Source organism: Theropithecus gelada, chromosome 11 (assembly GCF_003255815.1).
Source record: "Theropithecus gelada isolate Dixy chromosome 11, Tgel_1.0, whole genome shotgun sequence".
Classification (NCBI taxonomy): Eukaryota; Metazoa; Chordata; class Mammalia; order Primates; family Cercopithecidae; genus Theropithecus; species Theropithecus gelada.
Window position 1 is genome coordinate 72307271 of NC_037679.1, and position 18176 is coordinate 72325446.

The following is an 18176-nucleotide window of genomic DNA, read 5'->3' on the forward strand; positions in this document are numbered from 1 at the left end:
CTCCCTCGCTCTTCTCCCTGGCGCCCTCAGGTGACCCCGCAGGAGTCCCGTGCCCGGGTCAGGCTGCCCGAGCGGACAGCGGCATGGCAGCTGGCCCTCTTCCCCTAGGCCCTTTCCCCAGGGCTGGCCATTTGGGTCCTCTGTAGAGGCAGAAGCAACGCCCGCGGAGGGAACACTGGACCAGGACTCAGGAGTCCTGGGTTCTAGCCCCGCTCCTGCACTGTGTGACCTTGGGCAAGTCTCTTCCCCTCTCTGGACCTCATTTTTGTCTCGCTGGACAAATGACGTGTTTGAATTCAAATCAGGGTACTGGTTCTAGTCGTAGGTGTATATAGGGTCATGGTTAAGCAGGAAGGTTCCCTGATTCAGACTACCTGGGTTGAAACTTATAAGAGACAAGTTAACCACACCAAGATTCAATTTCCTCATTCGTAAAGTGGGGATATTAGCTAAGATAGGATTTTTCAACAGCAGCTCAATTGACATTTTGAGCCACATAATCCCCCGACTCCACCCACCAGCAATCCCCTCACTCCCAAGTTGTGACAAAGATGTCTCCAGACATTCCTGATGTCCCCGTGGGGGCAAAAATCACCCCAGTTGAAAGCCAATGGGCAAAGACAATACAGGCAGGCAAGCAGTCATGTATTAAACAGTTAAACAACCGTGTCCAAGCGTTTGAATGCGAGGACTTTAATCTGTGGTGGCAGATATCATGAAAATTATGCATGAACCGCCCCCCGCCTCTTTTTTTTTTTTTTTTTTTTTTTTTTAGCCCATCATTAATGTTAGTATATTTTATGTGTGGCGCACGACAGTTCTTCCAGCGTGGCCCAGGGAAGCCAAAATGTTGGACAGCCATGAGTTAAAACATAGAAACCACTAGCCATTATGATAATGGTAACATTAAGAAACCTATTCTCTGTGAGTTAATAAATTCTCCTGCCTTCAAAGTAAATATGGGAGATAATTGTCAAAGCTGAGTAATGGATACAAGGAAGTCCACATATATATTCTCTGCACTTTTGAGTATGTTTGAAAATGTCTGTGGTAAAAAGTTAAACCAAAACGACAATACAACCATAATTCTTAAGACTGCCAAATAGTAGTGTCTCATCTGGGATTTCCTCTTCTGCCTCTCCACTGCTGAGATTTAAAAGCAAAATAAACCCCCAGATCTGGAGGAAACTTAAAAAAAAAATCTCACAGGAAGTGTGCTGGGCAGAGAGCTACGGGCTTAGCGGCAAGCAGAACGGTGTTTACTTTCGCTGCCTTGTTTCAAAAAGTTGTACCGTTCCCTGTGGATGCACGCGGATTTGCTCAGAGTTGTTCCAGTGATTCGAGGAAGAAGTCAGTCGCTCAGTTGCCATTGACTAGGTCAGTTAGGAGGCAAAATGGGTTGATCCCAGAGCCCACTGCTTGAGGAAGGAACTTGCTGCTGTTTGCAAGTTCAAAGGTCTGCTGTCAGATCTGCTGAGTGGTTTTTTTTTGTTTGTTTTTTTGGTCCGTCTCAGCGGAAACAGGAATGTGCATAAATAGGAGCTGTAACAGGCTAGCTTGGAGTGTTTTACTTATTTAGTTATTTTTAAATTTTTAGTTTATTTATTTTTTGAGATGAATTCTCGCTCTGTCGCCCAGGCTGGAGTGTAGTGGCATGATCTCAGCTCACTGCAACCTCTGCCTCCTGGGTTCAAGTGATTCTCCTGTCTCAGGCTCCCCAGTAGCTGGGATTACAGGCATGAACCACCCCAACTGGCTATTTTTTATATTTTTAGTAGAGACCAGGTTTCACCATGTTGGCCAGGCTGGTCTCGAATTCCTGACCTCAAGTGATCCACCTGCCTCGGCCTCTCAAAGTGCTGGGATTACAGGCATGAGCCACTGCACCCAGCTGCTCTGAGTGTTTTAAATTGAGAGTTAAGTATGAGCATTTTTACTGTATTAAAAAATACTCATCAGTTAAAAAAAAATACTCTTTTCCCCTTCCTGGGACACCTAAATCTAAGAGAACAACTCCTATATAAAAATGATATAAAAATGACACATTTTAGAAGTATGTTTTTAACTGTTCCTGAGAGGCTGCATGGTAAAGCTGAAGTGAAAGATGTGTTTTAAATCTGTATATATGGGCAAGTACATATTGGTGATTGGAGCTAGATGCTGCCTAAATGCATGGCCCAGACTTCGAGGAATTATAGTGTAATGGCTAGGAATACAGGTTTGGAGTCACACCATAGTTGAAAGCTTGGCTTTTTTTTAGCTGTGGGTCCTTGGGCAGGATACGTAATCTCTCTGTGCCTGAAGAACCCACCACCCCCATCCTGTAATGGGGGGATAATAGGCCTGCCTATCTCATGGGGCTATAAAAAATTTTCAGTTAACTTTTACTTATGAAGTGCTAGTAGGGTCCCTCATACATAGTAAGCACTTATTAAGTATTAACTATTATTATTATTATTATTATTATTATTTTGAGACAGAGTCTCGCTCTGTCGCCCACGCTGGAGTGCTGTGGTGATCTGGGCTCAACTGCAAGCTCCGCCTCCCGGGTTAACGCCATTCTCCTGCCTCAGCTGGGACCAGAGCTGAGTCCTGTAGCTGGGACTACAGGCGCCCGCCACTATGCCCGGCTAATTTTTTGTATTTTTAGTAGAGACGGGGTTTCATCCTGTTAGCCAGGAAGGTCTGGATCTCCTGACCTCGTGATCCGCCCGCCTCGGCCTCCGAAAGTGCTGGGATTACAGGCGCGAGCCACCGTGCCCGGGCGAGTATTAACTATTATTTTAATGGTTGTATTTTTTGTCATTTTATTTTATTTTATTTTATTAGTTATTTATCTGAGATGGAGTCTGACTCTGTCGCCCAAGCTGCAGTACAGTGGCACCATCTCAGCTCACTGCAACCCCTGCCTCCCAGGTTCAAGTGATTCTCCTGCCTCAGCCTACAGAATAGCTGGGATTATAGGCGCATACCACCACACCCAGCTAATTTTTGTGTCTTTAGTAGAGGCGGGGTTTCTCCATTTTGGCCAGGCTGGTCTTGAACTCCTGACCTCAAGTGATCCACCCGTCTCTGCCTCCCAAAGTGCTGGGATTACAGACGTAAGCCACCGCACCCGGCCTTTTATTTTATTTTTTAGAGACGGGGTCTTATTCTGTTGCCCAGGCTAGACTGCAGTGGTGTGATCATAGCTCACTATAACCTCCAACTCCTGGGCTCAAGTGTTTCTGCCACCTCAGCCTCCCAAGTAGCTAGGCCTAAAGGCGTATGTCATCATGCTCAGCTAATTTAAATTTTTTATTTTGTAGAGATGGAGTCTTGCTACCTTGCCCAGGCTGGTCTTGAACTGTTAGGCTCAAGCAATTCTCCCACCTTGACCTCCCAAAGTGCTGGGATTACAAGTGGGAGCTACTGTGCCCAGCCTATTTTTTTCTTTAAAGTCTTTACAAAACTTACGAGTAAATGTAAAGAGAAGTGGAGGTAGAACATATTAGCCTTAATCTCACTCTCCAGACAGAATTACCCTTAACTTTTCAGTATTTGTTCTTGCAGGGTTCCCTCCTCCATATTTTAAGGCTATTATACTGTAATAGTTCTTTTATTCTATTTTTTTAAATTTATTTTATTTATTTATTTTTTTTTTGAGACAGTCTCACCCTGTCGCCCAGGCTGGACTACAGTGGCTTGATCTCGGCTCACTGCAACCTCCGCCTTCTGGGTTCAAGCAATTCTCTTGCCTCAGCTTTCTGAGTAGCTGGGATTACAGGCACGCGCCACCCCGCCCAGCTAATTTTCGTATTTTTAGTAGAGATGGATTTTCACCATGTTGACCAGGCTGGTCTCGAACTCCTAACCTCAAGTGATCCACCCGCCTCGGCCTCCCAAAGTGCTGGGATTACAGGTGTCAGCCACCGCACCCGGCCTAATTCTTTTACTTTTTAAGAGACAGGGTCTCGCTCTGTTGCCCAAGCCAGAGTGCAGTGGTGCAGTTGTAGCTCACTGTAGCCTTGAACTCCTGGGCTCAAGTGAGCCTCCTGAGTAGCTGGGGCTACAGGTGCATGCCATCTGCCCAGCTAATTTTATTTATTTATTTATTTTTGTATTTTAAATATTTATTTTATTTTTTTCTGTGCGTATGCTTACCCAACTGGCTTTTTTTTTTTTTTAATTTTTTTATAGAGACAGGGTCTTGCTGTATTGCCCAGGCTGGTCTCAAATTCCTGGCCTTAATTGATCTTCCCACCACAGCCTTCCAAAATGCTGGGGTTACAGATGTGAGCCACCCCACCGGCCAATTTTTTTTTTAATTGAGATATAATTTACCGTTTTATTATTATTTTTTAAATTAAGATATAATTTACCATTTTATTTAATTGAGATATAATTTACCATTTTATTATTTGTTTTGAGACAGGGTCTCTGTCACTTAAGCTGGAGTACAGTGGCACAATCTCTGCTCACTGCAGCCTCCACCTCCCGAGTTTAAGCAATTCTCATGCCTCAGTTTCCCGAGTACCTGGGATTACAGGCACCCACCACCAACCCCAGCTAATTTTCTGTATTTTTAGTAGAGACAGGGTTTTGCTGTGTTGGCCAGGCTAGTCTTGAACTCCTGGCTCAAGTGATCCACCCACCTTGGCCTCCCAAAGTGCTGGGATTATAGGTGTGAGCCACTGCGCCTGACCCTAATTTACCATTTTAAAGAGTATACTTGAGTGGTTTTTATTCACGAGGTTGTGCAACCATCACCACTATCTAATTTCAGAATAGATTAATCAGTCATGGCTGTATTTTAATAATTATCTTTTGTTTTTTTAATTCCCAAACCCTAGAAGATGCCTCTAATGGAGGAATTTCTGAGCAGCACCCCTGGCCCAGTGGCTTTGAAAGGGAGCTCAAACCAGAGACTATTTCAAGCCCTGGACATCATATCCTGAGGGCCACAGGAGAAGAGAACATGGCTGTGAGTTTGGATGACGACGTGCCACTCATCCTGACCTTGGACGAGGGTGGCAGTGCCCCACTGGCTCCCTCCAACGGCCTGGGCCAGGAAGAGCTACCTAGTAAAAGTAAGATGGTGGGGTGGGCTGTGGGGAGCCCAGCTTTTCTGTTTCAGAGGCTGAGAGGTGATAAGCGCTTTGTGGTCTGATAGTTGGGGTGTGTAACTTGTTGCCTGGCCCCACGTTTGAGCCCCAAGTTCTGATACAGAAACTACTCCTGGGAGACTGTGGGTTTCTCCTTCCACACCCCCAGCTTGGCAGTGTTTCTGGGAGCCTAGCTGCCCTTCTTCATGCTCTCATTCCCTTCTCCACCTTTCTGCCTTGCACCTGAGGTACCTTGGCCTGCCTGTGGATGCTTGGCGGGGACCTCAGGCCAACCTGCTTTGGCTGCCTTCCCTGCCCCATTCCTTGTTAAAAAAAGAAACAGATTTCAACACCAGCCTCTGTCTGTCCCCATCTGAAACCGTTGGCAGGAAAGCAGCACTGCCCGTGTCCCTTTGCTCCATCTCAGTCCCCCCTTGCCCAGGACAGCGGGGAAGAGGGCGAGTGTTTTGTCATGATCCATTGATTTGAGGGCTTGGGGTTTTGCTTTGTCTTCCTCTGAACCAAAGCCTAGCACAAAGTGAACCCAAGTGCGGCAAGGAGCTTTAAATTTTTTTAATTTTAAATGTGTTTCTGGCAGAATGAGAGGCCTTGAAAACCTTTCTGGTTCTCATCCCGCAGCCATTTGTTTCAGTTGCTCAGGCCTTGGGCTCAGGAGAGGCTTAAAATAACTCGCCTTTTCTGGAGGGTCCTAAGACGTTGGGAAACAGTGCTTTAGAGTCTGCTTAGCAAATGGATGTTCCACCATCTGCCAGTGCTCCCCAGCCAGGCAGAGATGTTTGGGGCCAAGGAGAGACGAGCCAGGCTCTCCCGTCTCCTTTGTCCAGGGAGAATTCGTTGAGTTGCAGGGAGTTCGGTGGCCTCCCCTGGGAACTGATGAAGGAGAGCAGTGTTTCCAGTGTTGTGAGTGTGGTGGGGAGCCCTGGCTGCCTAGAAACAGGCTTCTCTTTGCTTCACTATGTTCACCCTCATCTAGGGTGGCAGAGCTGGGCTGCCCGGGAGGATTCTAACATAAACCTGATTCTTCCTCAAGTGCCACTCAGGGATGAGAAAGCAGTGGTTCCGATTTCAGACTGTCTGTTTGCTTTCTGAAATCCCTTTGCAAGGTTAGGCAGTATTATCTCTATTTTATAGTGGAGGAAACTATGGGTCAGAAAGGTCAAGTAACTTGTCTGAAGTCATACAGCCAGGAAATGGTTGAGCAGAGATTTGAACTCAGCATCATCTGACTCCAGAATTCCTTCCCCTTCTCCTCTTCCTTCCTTTATTTCTTCAGTTGCTCCTCCCTCTCCTTTTTTCTTCACCACCCTTAATAAATGTGAGCGCAGGCCAGGCGTGGTGGCTCCTACCTTTAATCCCAGCACTTTGGGAGGCCAAGGCAGGAAGATCACTTGAGCCCAGTGATTTTGAGTTCAAGAGCAACCTGGGCAACATAGCGAGACCTCGGCTGTGCAAAAAAATTAAAAACTTAGCCGGGTATGGTGGTGTATGCCTGTAGTCCCAGCTAATCAGGAGGCTGAGGTGGGAGAATCGCTTGAACCCAGGAATTCGAGGTTGTAGTGGGCTATGACTGCACCACTGCATTCCAGCCTGGGCAACAGAGCAAGACCCTGTCTCAAAAAAAATAAAAGGTGAATACAGGCCTTTAGCATTTATATTATCTCCTCATATAACCCCAATATAGGGTTGTTATTATTATCTGTATTTTGCAAAGGAAGAGACAGGCTCAGAGAGGTTAAGTAACTTGTCCAAGGTCACACAGCTAGCAAGCAGTAAAGCCTGTCTGATCTTTCCTCCCACACCACAGTGGAAGGTGCTTTGGGGAAAGGGATGAAAGTGGTTGTGGCTCAGTTTCAGCTTTAGAGAGGAATGCTTCCTAGTGAGGGAGAGTGGTTGGCCTACTAAGGGTGTGACTTGTGTCTGGAAATAGCCAGGCTCAAGATTCTAAATGGGAGTCCTGGCTGTCATCGTGAGTGTCACTTTTAAGTCCCTCCAACGTGCCTGTTGTGATGGTGGGGTGTCCAGCTTTCCTGTGGGATGAAAGTGGCAAGAGAGCAACCCAGTCCTGTGTCAAGATCAGGTTTTGAACATCGATGAATAGGAAATAGGCCAGAGACACAATAAGACTCCCCTTGGCTAGGCCACTAGCAAGGCTGCTTTTATCTTGGCAAAGTTAGTGGCTTACTTTGGTTTGTTTCTCAGGAATAAAGAAATGTATAACCAACTGCTGGGGTCCAGGGACATTGTGTTTCCTGCACAGCACATTAGCATCTTAGTTTCCTCTCTCAACTTCTTACTGGGTTGTTTTTTAAAACCTCAATGACTCGGTATAATTCACCAAGCCTGACTGGGAAGAGTAGGACCTGTGCAAGTAAACAAGAGATTTCAGAGGAAGCCTGCTCTGCCTTAGCATAGTAGGCCTTTGCTATTTTGTGCTTGGATTTTGGCCTTGACCTTCTACCCCAGTGTCCCCCTGTCCCTGCTGTCTGAGGAGCAGTCCTTCAGTCCTTTTTTTTGAGACAGAATCTCGCTCTGCTACCCAGGCTGGAGTGCAGTGGCACAATCTCGGCTCACTACAACCTCCGCCTCCCGGGTTCAAGCAATTCTCCTGCCTCAGCCTCCCAAGTAGCTGGGATTACAGGCATCAGCCACCACGCCTGGCTAATTTTTTTTGTATTTTTAGTGGAGATGGGGGTTTTACCATGGTGGCCAGGCTGGTCTTGAACTCCTGGCCTCAAGTGATCTGCCTGCCTTGGCCTCCCAAAGTGCTAGGATTATAGGCATGAACCACTGCATCTGGCCCTGAGGAGTCCATCTAAAACACAAGCCCACCCTGGTTGTTTCCCTGTTTTAAAGCTTCCTGGGACTTTCCCATCCCTCTGGGGGTGTTGGGGAGGGCAAGCTCTTCAGCTGGCAGATGAAGCCTTGCTGTTCTAGTGCCTTCTTGCTTGACCGGTCCCATTTCCTGCCTCAGTCCACAGCATCATTCTGCATTTAGTTTGGTGAATCCCCTGTGCATTCTTAAACCTCTCCACCTTGCTGGCAAGTCGGTCTAGAATCCCTTTCTCAGCCTCTTGTTTGCTCGTGGCCTCCAGTTCTGTCTGGAAAATCCTGCTGATAACACCCTCTCTTTGAAGCCTTCACTGAACTTCCCCTTCCTGACAGAGCTAATTACTCACTACCCTTTTCTGCTTCGGTATCTTGATTAGGCTTCCATTATTACAAGTAGATTATGGTGGAGTAATTACACATTTAACCATCTGATCACCAACTAGGCCCTGAAATCCATTCATCTTTTTTTTTTTTTTTTTGAGATGGAGTCTCACTCTGTCGCCCAGGCTGGAGTGCAGTGGCACCATCTCAGCTGACTGCAACCTCCAGCTCCCAGGTTCAAGTGATCCTCCCACCTCAGCAGCTGGGATTACAGGCACGCATCACCATGCCCAGCTAATTTTTGTATTTTCAGTAGAGACAGGGTTTCACCATGTTGGCCAGGCTGGTCTCAAATTCCTGACCTCGAGTGATCTGCCCGCCTCGGCCTCCCAAAGCGCTGGGATTACAGGCATGAGCCACCATACCTGGACCATTTATCTTTGTATCACATAGCTCAATGCCCACAATATGCAGGTACTCAACAAATCATGGTCAGAATCAATGTACTTGGATTTCTGGGGCCTCGCAGCTCATGGGAATGGCAGTCAGTGTGAGGACCCAAGTTAGAGGTGGGCAGCCTCCTTCCTGCTGCCTCTTCTCACCATTGCTTTGAGTCCCATTGCTCTCAGCACAGCTGAGTGTCCTGGTGGCTGCCATCATTGACCTTTGTCTTTGGTTGCTGTAAACCTTTGAAGTACTAAGGAGTTGGCAGAATGCAGATGCAGGCCATCCTCGGAGTTGGCAGTGACCGAACGACGCAAGCTTTCTAAGGCTGAGTCACCATCAAGCCTGGCATTTGTTTTGGCCCAGCAGCTGCTGAGACCTTCTCGGCACTGTACCTCCACGCTTCATGTCTGCTTGGGCACCCCTAACAAAACACCATGAACTGGTGGCTTAAATGACAGAAATCTAATTTCTCATGGGTCTGGAGGCTGGAAGTCCAAGACCAAGGTGTCAGCAGGTTTGGTTTCTTGCGAGGCCTCTTTCCTTGGCTTGCAAATGGTTGCCTTCTTGCTGTGTCCCCACGTGATTGTCCCTGAGTCTGTGTGTCCTCTTCTGATAAGGACACCAGTCCTATTGAATTAGGGCTCATCCGTATGACCTTGTTTTACCTTAATCACCTTTAAAGACCCTTTCTCCAAACATAGTCACATTCTGAACTACTGGGGGTTAGGACTTCAGCCTATGAATTTGAGGGGGACACAGTTCAGGCCATCACACTCCTACCCCTTCTTCAGAGGCAGGGGCCGAGGAATCTGGTTGTGCTGCCTGTGACCTTTAATCCTATGTGAGGGCCTTATCCCTGTAGGAAATTGGAGGGTTTGGGTTTTTCTCCTTATATGGGCAATTGTGGATTTAATCCAAGACTCAGACATCTTTGGGCTCTAAGCGTGGCTGCTGCAGTGCTAATGAATGACTCACAGGCAGCACGGTGTCAGGTTGATAAAGGAGGCAGGTATGAGCAGAGGTATTTAAAGCCTGGAAACTAGGAACAACCTTGAAAACAGTCAGTGGGGCCACTGTTAGAGCGGTTTAGAGACGCACCACAGTCCACACCGTGTGGCAGGCGGTGGTCTCACCCACCATATTCAGGGAATCAGCACGAGTCTGAACATAGTGGGCAGTCCAAGGAATTTCCCAGGGTACCTCTGGTCAGACTCAGCTCTGCCTTCTCCCTGCCTTTAAAGCCAGCCACTGCCTAAGATGGGCTGGACCATGTGCCTTTTCTGAGTGAGGGAAGGATTGGGCTCGGTGGGGCTGGCTGAGGTCTGAGCAGGATGCTCGGTCTCTGCTTTGGTGCCAGGTTGTTTATGGTTTTCAGGTGACAGGTCCTGCAGCTAAGGCCCGAGGTCACAGCGCAGAAAGCCTACCCTCTCCCTCCTTCACGTCAATGCCTGGCACACCATCAGGAGTTCACTAAGACCCAGTGCAACCTCAGCAATGTGGAGGATCCCTGCCCCCTGGCAGGGGCCCCCATGTTGCATCCTGGTCCCCTTTTCAGGGTCTTCATGCAGCCAGGGCGAGTTGGCACCAGGCTCAATCAAGGTGGGCCAGAGCTGTTGGCCTCAGGGCCGCTGTAACCAGGAGGAGCTGGGAGAGATCCTTACCGGCTGGCACCAGAGGATAATCCACCCCGAGGCATGCACTCCATCACTGATATCTGTACTGTAGCTCTGCCTCTGACCAGATGGCCCCAGCATACTTGCCAAAGAGTGAAGAAGCCCAAGGGGCTTGCACAGCTTTTGTCACTTGTGATACCATGGTGGGTGGAGTGGTTGAGCTGAGTATAGTGCTTAGCTACGCCAAGACTCAGCCTGCTCATCTGTAGAATGTGACCATGATGGCATCCACCAGTAGAGTCGTTGCGGGGGATTGAGTGAGATCATTGTGATTACCTGGTCAGTGCTCAGCCGGTCATAGGCGTTATCATGCCAGAGACTGGGCTTTCTTGGAATATCCTCCATGAGCATAGGTCCTGAACCCAGGCCATGATTCAGATCCTTCTTGCTTCACTCCTGGCATAGCAGGTGGCCCCTGCCGAGCTGGGACGCCTCCATGTAGCAGCTGGAGACCAAGCAGCAATTTGATTTTCACAGGCTCCCACCGAGCTTGGGCATTTGGCTCCGCTGGAGTCATTCCCCTGGCTTTTACAGGGCCTTGCCAAGGCAGAGCGCTGGGTGTCACCAGACCAGCAGTGGCACCAATTAAAATGAGTAAGCATCCAGCATGCTGGGCAGGAACCTTGCAGCCGAGCCTTGGAGCTTTCACTTCCTCAGCCCTCCGCTTCTTCATTGGAGGGATCCTGTCTGTTGCCTTAGGCCCCCTGCCATGAGATGCCGTCTCTTCCCGTCCCCCTTTCCCCACACACAAGATGCTGCCGCTCTAAATGGCAGTCGTGGCAGCTGGGTGCAGGCTGGAGCACCTGCCACGCTCCTCCCCGCTCGCCTTGGGGAGGGCTGAGTTCACGTTTGCTCTGAGAGCGCTTTATGAGCCAGAACCGTGAACTTCTCAGCTTCCCCTTTGGGGAGGGAATATGGGAGGGCTTGGATGGCTCACAGCAGCGTGCCACTGGGGGCATCTGGTTGCAATGCCCTCTGCGGGGAGGTTTCAAATGACAGCAAGGTAGCCCAGGAACAAACCTGGAGTGACATCAGTCTTGAAACAGCCCCCATGCTGCCTTCCTGCTCCAGGAGCCCCGGGCAGCTCTCCAGTCTTGCCCTTGGCTGGAGTGAATCCTCTGGTTCAGGCATTCTCTGACTGTCACCCTTCTCCCCCCAGGCAGGAGGGTATGTGCCTGGGTCAGAGTATGTGCAGTCATAATCATGGCCTGTGGGTGTTGAGCCCTTGCTGTGTGTCAGGCGGTATCCAAAGCACTTTTTTTTTTTTTTTTTTTTGAGATGGAGTCTCGCTCTGTCACCCAGGCTGTAGTGCAGTGGCGCAAATCTCGGTTCACTGCAAGCTCCGCTTTCTGGGTTCACGCCATTCTCCTGCCTCAGCCTCCTGAGTAGCTGGGACTACAGGTGCCCGCCACCACACCTGGCTAATTTTTTGTATTTGTTTTGGTAGAGACGGAGTTTCACTGTGTTAGCCAGGATGGTCTCGATTTCCTGACCTCGTGATCTGCCTGCCTCGACTTCCCAAAGTGCTGGGATTACAGACGAGCCACTGCGCCCAGCCCCAAAGCACTTTTGTGCTGCTGTCTATCATTTGGTCCTCCCTCACAGCAGATTTGGGAGGCCGTTACTTTCAATATCATCGTAGAGAAGAGGAAACGGAGGCTCTCAGAGGTTGAAACTTACCCAAGGTCACGAAGCCACTTTGACTTCCTTTGAACCCATGTCTACTGACTCCAGAACTAGTCTCTTACCTAATATGCCCCCCGTGAGGTAGAGCTCTGTGGAAGAGGTAGCATTTTAGGCTGAATCTCTTTCTTTCCCAAAAGGAAGTTGGTTTCTATCTTTATCCCTTTTTTAAATTAAACTTTTATTTCCTCCAAGGCAATTATTTTAAATGGAGTTCCATACCTGGAGCTCCCTTTCATATTGTAAAAATAGCACAACTGATGGTGTTTCATTGTGAAGCTGTGTTGGATCATCTCAGAGAAGCCCCGAGACAGGGGAAGTGAACACCACACCACAGAGGACAGCCACGCTTTCACCATCTGTGGAAACTAGGCTTTTCCCCAATGCATGCCTTTCCCCGATTCTTCCTCTGCATAGAGACATTTGGCTGCTTTTTCCATCGTGGTGGTTAGAACAAGAAAATTTGGGCGGAAAATGGGAGTTCTCAGGAGTCAAGATTTGGGCCTGGGAGAGGAAGGATGAGGAGGAGGAGTTTGGAGTGGGGCATGAAGGTAAACTTCCAAGGCCAGGTGGGCTTGCTGTGGGCAGTGACCCCTTGAGGTTGTTGACTCCCAGTGGCAGGTGACCCCATATCCGGACCTGCCTGGTAGAAGTCCCTGGACTGAGCCAGATACCCAAATTGGAGCCACTGGTGCTTTTGTTGCCTTTTGTACTGGATACCCCTTACGCCTTGTTTACTTTTTGTTGGAGATATTTATCTCCTTGTAAAAAGTGCAGTTCTTTCCCTACACCAGTCACGAGGCTGTGACTCAGAGGAGGTATAAGGTCGTAGCATAAAATCTGAGAGCTGGGCCACCACGTGGCCTGCCGGGCCATGGGCATGCTGGGGACAGTGTGCACTCTCTGAAGGGACACTGTGACTTACTCTGGCTAATCGCTGTCGTATAGGATCACAGGCTGATTGCTAGCACATTTGCCAGTTTTTCAAAAGAAATTAGAACCTATATTTTTAATCAAAAGTCTTTTGATTCGTAAATAGTGGCAACCAATTCATATATGTCTTCAAAGTAGCCAGCTGAGTGAAATCTGGTCAGTAGGCTGCCCCTGCTCTCTCTGACATAGAACATACCGATTCACCCTCTCTTTTCTGTTCAGAGAAGACTACTTCAAATTAAGGAAAAGAGTACAAAACCAACCAACAAACTCTCCATGGCCCCTGAGGTTATCTTCCTCTTCCAGTGGCTTCCAGTGGGAATCAGAACAGGTCAGGCAGTCTCCTCTTTGCCACTAAATGCTTTACCCAAAGAAAGACCAGATTTCATTTGACTTTGGAATCAAAGCTGGGGCTGGAGGGTGGAGGTATCAAGCCAGGCCAGGCAAAGGGAGATTTGAAGCCAGGGCAGGTGGGCGCATCTCCCAGGAAACCCTGCATCATTCTTTCCTGGTGATTCTTTCCTTTGTTACGGTTCACATGAGTCTAGGGAGTGCTCATTCTACATTCTTCCTTCTTATCTTCATCCTACGCCATTTTGGACCCCTACCTTTTTTTAAAAGTGATTTGATTCGGGCTGTGACCTTTTTTTTTTTTTTTTGAGACAGAGTCTCTCTCTGTCACCCAGGCTAGAGTGCAGCAGTGCAATCTTGGCTCACTGCAAGCTCCATCTCCCGGGTTCACGCCATTCTCCTGCTTCAGCCTCCCGAGTAGCTGGGACTACAGGCGCCTGCCCATGGTAAAAAATTACCATGCCCTGCTAATTTTTTTGTATTTTTAGTAGAGATGGGGTTTCACTGTGTTAGCCAGGATGGTCTCGATCTCCTGACTTTGTGATCCACCCGCCTCGGCCTCCCAAAGTGCTGGGATTACAGGTGTGAGCCATTGCACCCAGCCGGCTATCACCTTTTTTGGTTGTTGTTAGGTTTGACTTTGAGATGTGTAATAAAGATTCACGTGAGCATTAAAAGTTTTTTTAAAAAGTAATGGTTTAAAAAAAAAAAAGGAAAGGGCCGGGCGCGGTGGCTCAAGCCTGTAATCCCAGCACTTTGGGAGGCCAAGACGGGCGGATCACAAGGTCAGGAGATCGAGACCATCCTGGCTAACCCGGTGAAACCCCGTCTCTACTAAAAAATACAAAAAACTAGCTGGGCGAGGTGGCGGGCGCCTGTAGTCCCAGCTACTCGGGAGGCTGAGGCAGGAGAATGGCGTAAACCCGGGAGGCGGAGCTTGCAGTGAGCTAAGATCCGGCCACTGCACTCCAGCCTGGGTGACAGAGCAAGACTCCGTCTCAAAAAAAAAAAAAAAAAAAAGGAAAAAAACAGTGGTTTAATAGCTAATCTTCTTTTTTCTCTAAATTGTCACTTCCTTGTCAACTGAAAAACTAAGTCGAGTTATTAAAATGGCTGCACATTTAGGACTTAGAACAGCTGCCCTGAAAGTTAGAAGAAGTGTGTCAAATGTAGTTACAGCTTGGTCTGGTTGGCAGTGAGATGAGTATAGAACATGCTGCTTTTGTGGTGTATAACTCTAGAAGGGTTTAGGGGAGGTGGGCATGGCTTCCCAAGAAGGTGGAAGATGGGGGCAGGAGGACATGGCGTGGGTCTGCTTGGTGAGGGGTTGGGGTAGCATCCAGATTGGCTTTAGAGATTGGATTAAGCTTGAGTGTGCTGAGGGTCTAAGGAGATAAACAGGAAGTGAAAGACTCTTCCAGAAGAAAGGAACAGGGGAGGAAAGGTGTACATGTGCTGGAGTGGGTGGCACCTGAGTCAGAGGGTTGGGGAGAAAGGTTGGATCCAAATCTTGAGGGTCTTCTTGCCTGCACTCCTAGAGCCATACTGAAGAGGAGCTGGACCTTCATCCTGGGGTGGAGGAAAAGCCCCAGGGCACTTTAAGCAGGGGAATGACCATTGTTTTTCAAGAGAGTGTCTGAAAATTCATTCATACTGCCCTGCCAAGAGCAGTTGGCAATGATGGCAAGACCAGGCAGTGTGGAGGTGGCCCAGGGACACGGGGTACCCGTTGTGTTTTTGCCTGAACAGTGTTTTAAGAGGCAGCGTAACCAAATAGTTGCTATGCAGATACAGCTTGACATCTGAGTCTGCATGCCCAAGCCCCCATGTTTGTTACCTGCCTGGTGCCTGTAGGCATTTGAGTTTGTAGCCCCTGGTTGACTTCTGACGGTACAGCCCTTTGGCTGGAGACCACGCAGCTCAGCCAGAGGAGTAGCAGAAGATCAACTATGGACAGGTGTGACTTAGGAAGAGGTGGGAGTTTGGGGTGCTGGGGAGAGGGACTGAACATCCCAGGGAGGGGAAATGGCATAGGCTGAAGTAAGGAGGGGGTTGCAGTGAGTCGAGATTGCCACTGCACTCCAGCCTGCCTGGTGACAGAGCAAGACCTTGTCTCACCAAAAAAAAAAAAAAAAAAAAAAAGAGAAGTAGGAACTCTTCTGAGACTCTCACCCTGGACAGGGCCAGAGATTAGCATGCTGGGGGCAGATTGGATTTGGGGTGTTGTTACACGAACTCTGGGGTCGGACCCACTGAGTTTGAGTCCAGTCCTGCCTTCTCCTGCTGGGACTTTGGGCAGATGACGTAACCTCTCTAAGCTTTGATTTCCTCATCTGTAAAATGACACTAATATTAGTGTTACCTTTTAAGACTGCTCTAAGGTTTATACAAGATAGCATGCCTCACACAACTAGCACAGTGCCTGGCTTATACCAGAATAAGCATTGGGTGGATGTCAGCCATTATAATTAGGGTCAGGGGTCAGAGCAGGCATATCCGTTTTATGGAGTGCCTAAAATGCCGATGGCAGAAGTTTGGACCTGGTTGAGTTGGGCATGGGAGCTGCTAAATGTGTTTGGGCCAGAAAGTACCTGATGACAGAGCATCATCCTGCTGACATCTTGCCCCCTCAGGATGCTGTCTCTAGCCGCTTTGATACACCTTGAGCTTAGCAACCCTGGGGTGGGTCAGCCCTGAATAGGGGTTACTTTTCCCCCTGGAGATTGGGAGGTGGATGGAGAGGAAACTGCCAGGCTGTTCTGCAGTAGTAGGAGCCAGATTTGGCATTTTTCTCTCTGTGTCTGTCTGCCTGACCAGTCACTGAACTTCCCCAGGTCCTGGAAGCTCAGCTCAGTTCCTACTTCTTTTTTTGTTTTTTCTTGAGTCAGAGTCTTGCTTTGTCGCCCAGGCTGCAGTGCAGTGGCACAGTCTCGGCTCACGGCAACCTCCGCCTCCCGGGTGGAAGCAATTCTAGTGCCCCAACCTTCCCAGTAGCTGGGATTACAGGTGTGCACCACCACACCCTGTTAATTTTTTTGTATTTTTTAGTAGAGACAGGGTTTCACCACATTGGCCAGGCTGGTCTCAAACTCCTGACCTCAAGTGATCTGCCCGCCTCGGCCTCCCAAGGTGCTGGGATTATAGGCGTGAGCCACCATGCCTGGCCAGTCCTTACTTCTTAAAATGCACTCAGGAAGCATCTGGACAATGCTGAACAGATGAGGACTTCCACAGGCTCACCTGGCCTGGCGCCCGGCCCAGGAGGGTGCTCTTTGATGAGAAACATCCCAGCAGTATTGGGCACGGAGGAAGCAACTAGTGAAAGAAAAGCAGGGCTGATGGGAGGAAGATGTTTGACTGTGCCCAGCCCTGTCACACGTCTCCCACTTTGCCCTTCCTAATCCCACCACACCCAGCTCTTAGGATCAGAAAGTACGTTGAAGTTCCAGGGCCACTCTCCTGAATAAAAAAGGTGTGGCTGTTTCCGGCAGATAAGTTCCTGCTTTGTTCCAGTGCACTGACACATTCTCCTGAACAACCCATCTCAGGTTGATCAGGAAGTTCTTAGTCTGTTCAGACAGGCAGCCTACCTCTCATTTTATCATCCTCCTTCACGATAAAGCCCAGTGTTCTGCCTTTCCCACTTAGTGGAGAAACGTATCCTCATAGCCACACTTCTGGTATTGAGGAATTGGCATCTTGGAATACAGCTTGGGTATTTGGATGACAAATTATTAAAAATATTCTGATCTCTTTGCCCACATATTTTAGCTGTAGAAGCAAGCAGAGAGCATCATATTACTCCAGCAGCAGTGCCACTTTTTTTCCCTTAAAAACATGATTTAGGGGTTTGGGGAACCTCCTAGTTTTGGTGGCTTCCTGCTTCAGTGGCATTTGGAAGACTTGCAGATATCTAGACTTGCAGATATGTCCTGTGAGTGCCACGTGGGTATGGCCCCTGCCTGGCGGCTATCTAGTAGCTGTATATTAGGGTGTCCTTTTTTGCTACCTTAAATGACCAAGTCTTCCCCAGAGCCATTTGTGCTATCTCTTGCTATCCACCTGCCTCAGCCTCCCAAAGTGCTGAGATTACAGGCGTGTGCCACCACGCCTGGCCCTTCCTGTTTTCTTTAGCTGAAGGCCTTTAGAGCCTTCCCTAACCCTTGAGAATAGTGGTTGTGTTTCCACAGCCTCTCCTTCTCCATGTATGCTGTTTACACCTCATTCTTTGCTCTTCACCGCACAGAGACCCACTCGCTCCCCAACACTGGGATGTAGTCGATTTGATGATTGAATCAGAGTTTGCTTTGTGCCATGATGGATTGTGAGAAAATGGAGTTTTGATGAATTAGGTAATTTAAAATATGGGTGAGAGCCAGGCGAGTGGTTCACCCTGTAATCCTAGCACTTTGGGAGACCAAGGCAAGAGGATCTCTTGAGGCCAGGAATTTGAGACCAGCTTGGACAATATAGTGAGACGCCATCTCTACAAAGAAGTTAAAAAAATTAGCCAGGTGTGGTGGTGCACACCTGTAGTCTCAGCTACTTGAGAGGCTGAGGCATGAGGATTGCTTGAGCCCAGGAGTCTGAGGCTGCAGTGAGCCATGATCACACTACTGCACTCCAGCCTGGGCAACAGAGTAAGACTCTATCTCTAGAAATACATATATACATATATATTTCAAAATAAAATATAGGTGGGAGAGCTAGGTTTGGCAAATAATCCTTTCATAGTGTGAATCATAGCCAGTCTGTTTATCCAGCATCAAGCAGGGTTTTGGGAATCCTGGTCCCCCCAGTTAGGGCTTACCTGGTTTATGAGTTTCTTTCTTGT

At 48.5% G+C, this 18176-nt stretch overlaps 1 protein-coding gene across 3 annotated transcripts in view; it reads left to right on the forward strand.

The window, feature by feature from the left end:
• Positions 1-18176, forward strand: part of TPCN1 (two pore segment channel 1) — a 77548-nt gene that overhangs the window by 472 nt on the left and 58900 nt on the right. For 2 of the 3 annotated variants that reach the window (XM_025402289.1, XM_025402290.1), the window contains exon 2: positions 4833-5069. In XM_025402289.1, the coding sequence (XP_025258074.1) occupies positions 4958-5069 (112 nt within the window). In that variant the 5' untranslated portion in view covers positions 4833-4957. Of the gene's footprint in view, positions 1-3308; positions 3402-4832; positions 5070-18176 lie in introns of all 3 variants that reach the window. The other variant, XM_025402288.1, reaches the window with a different exon arrangement.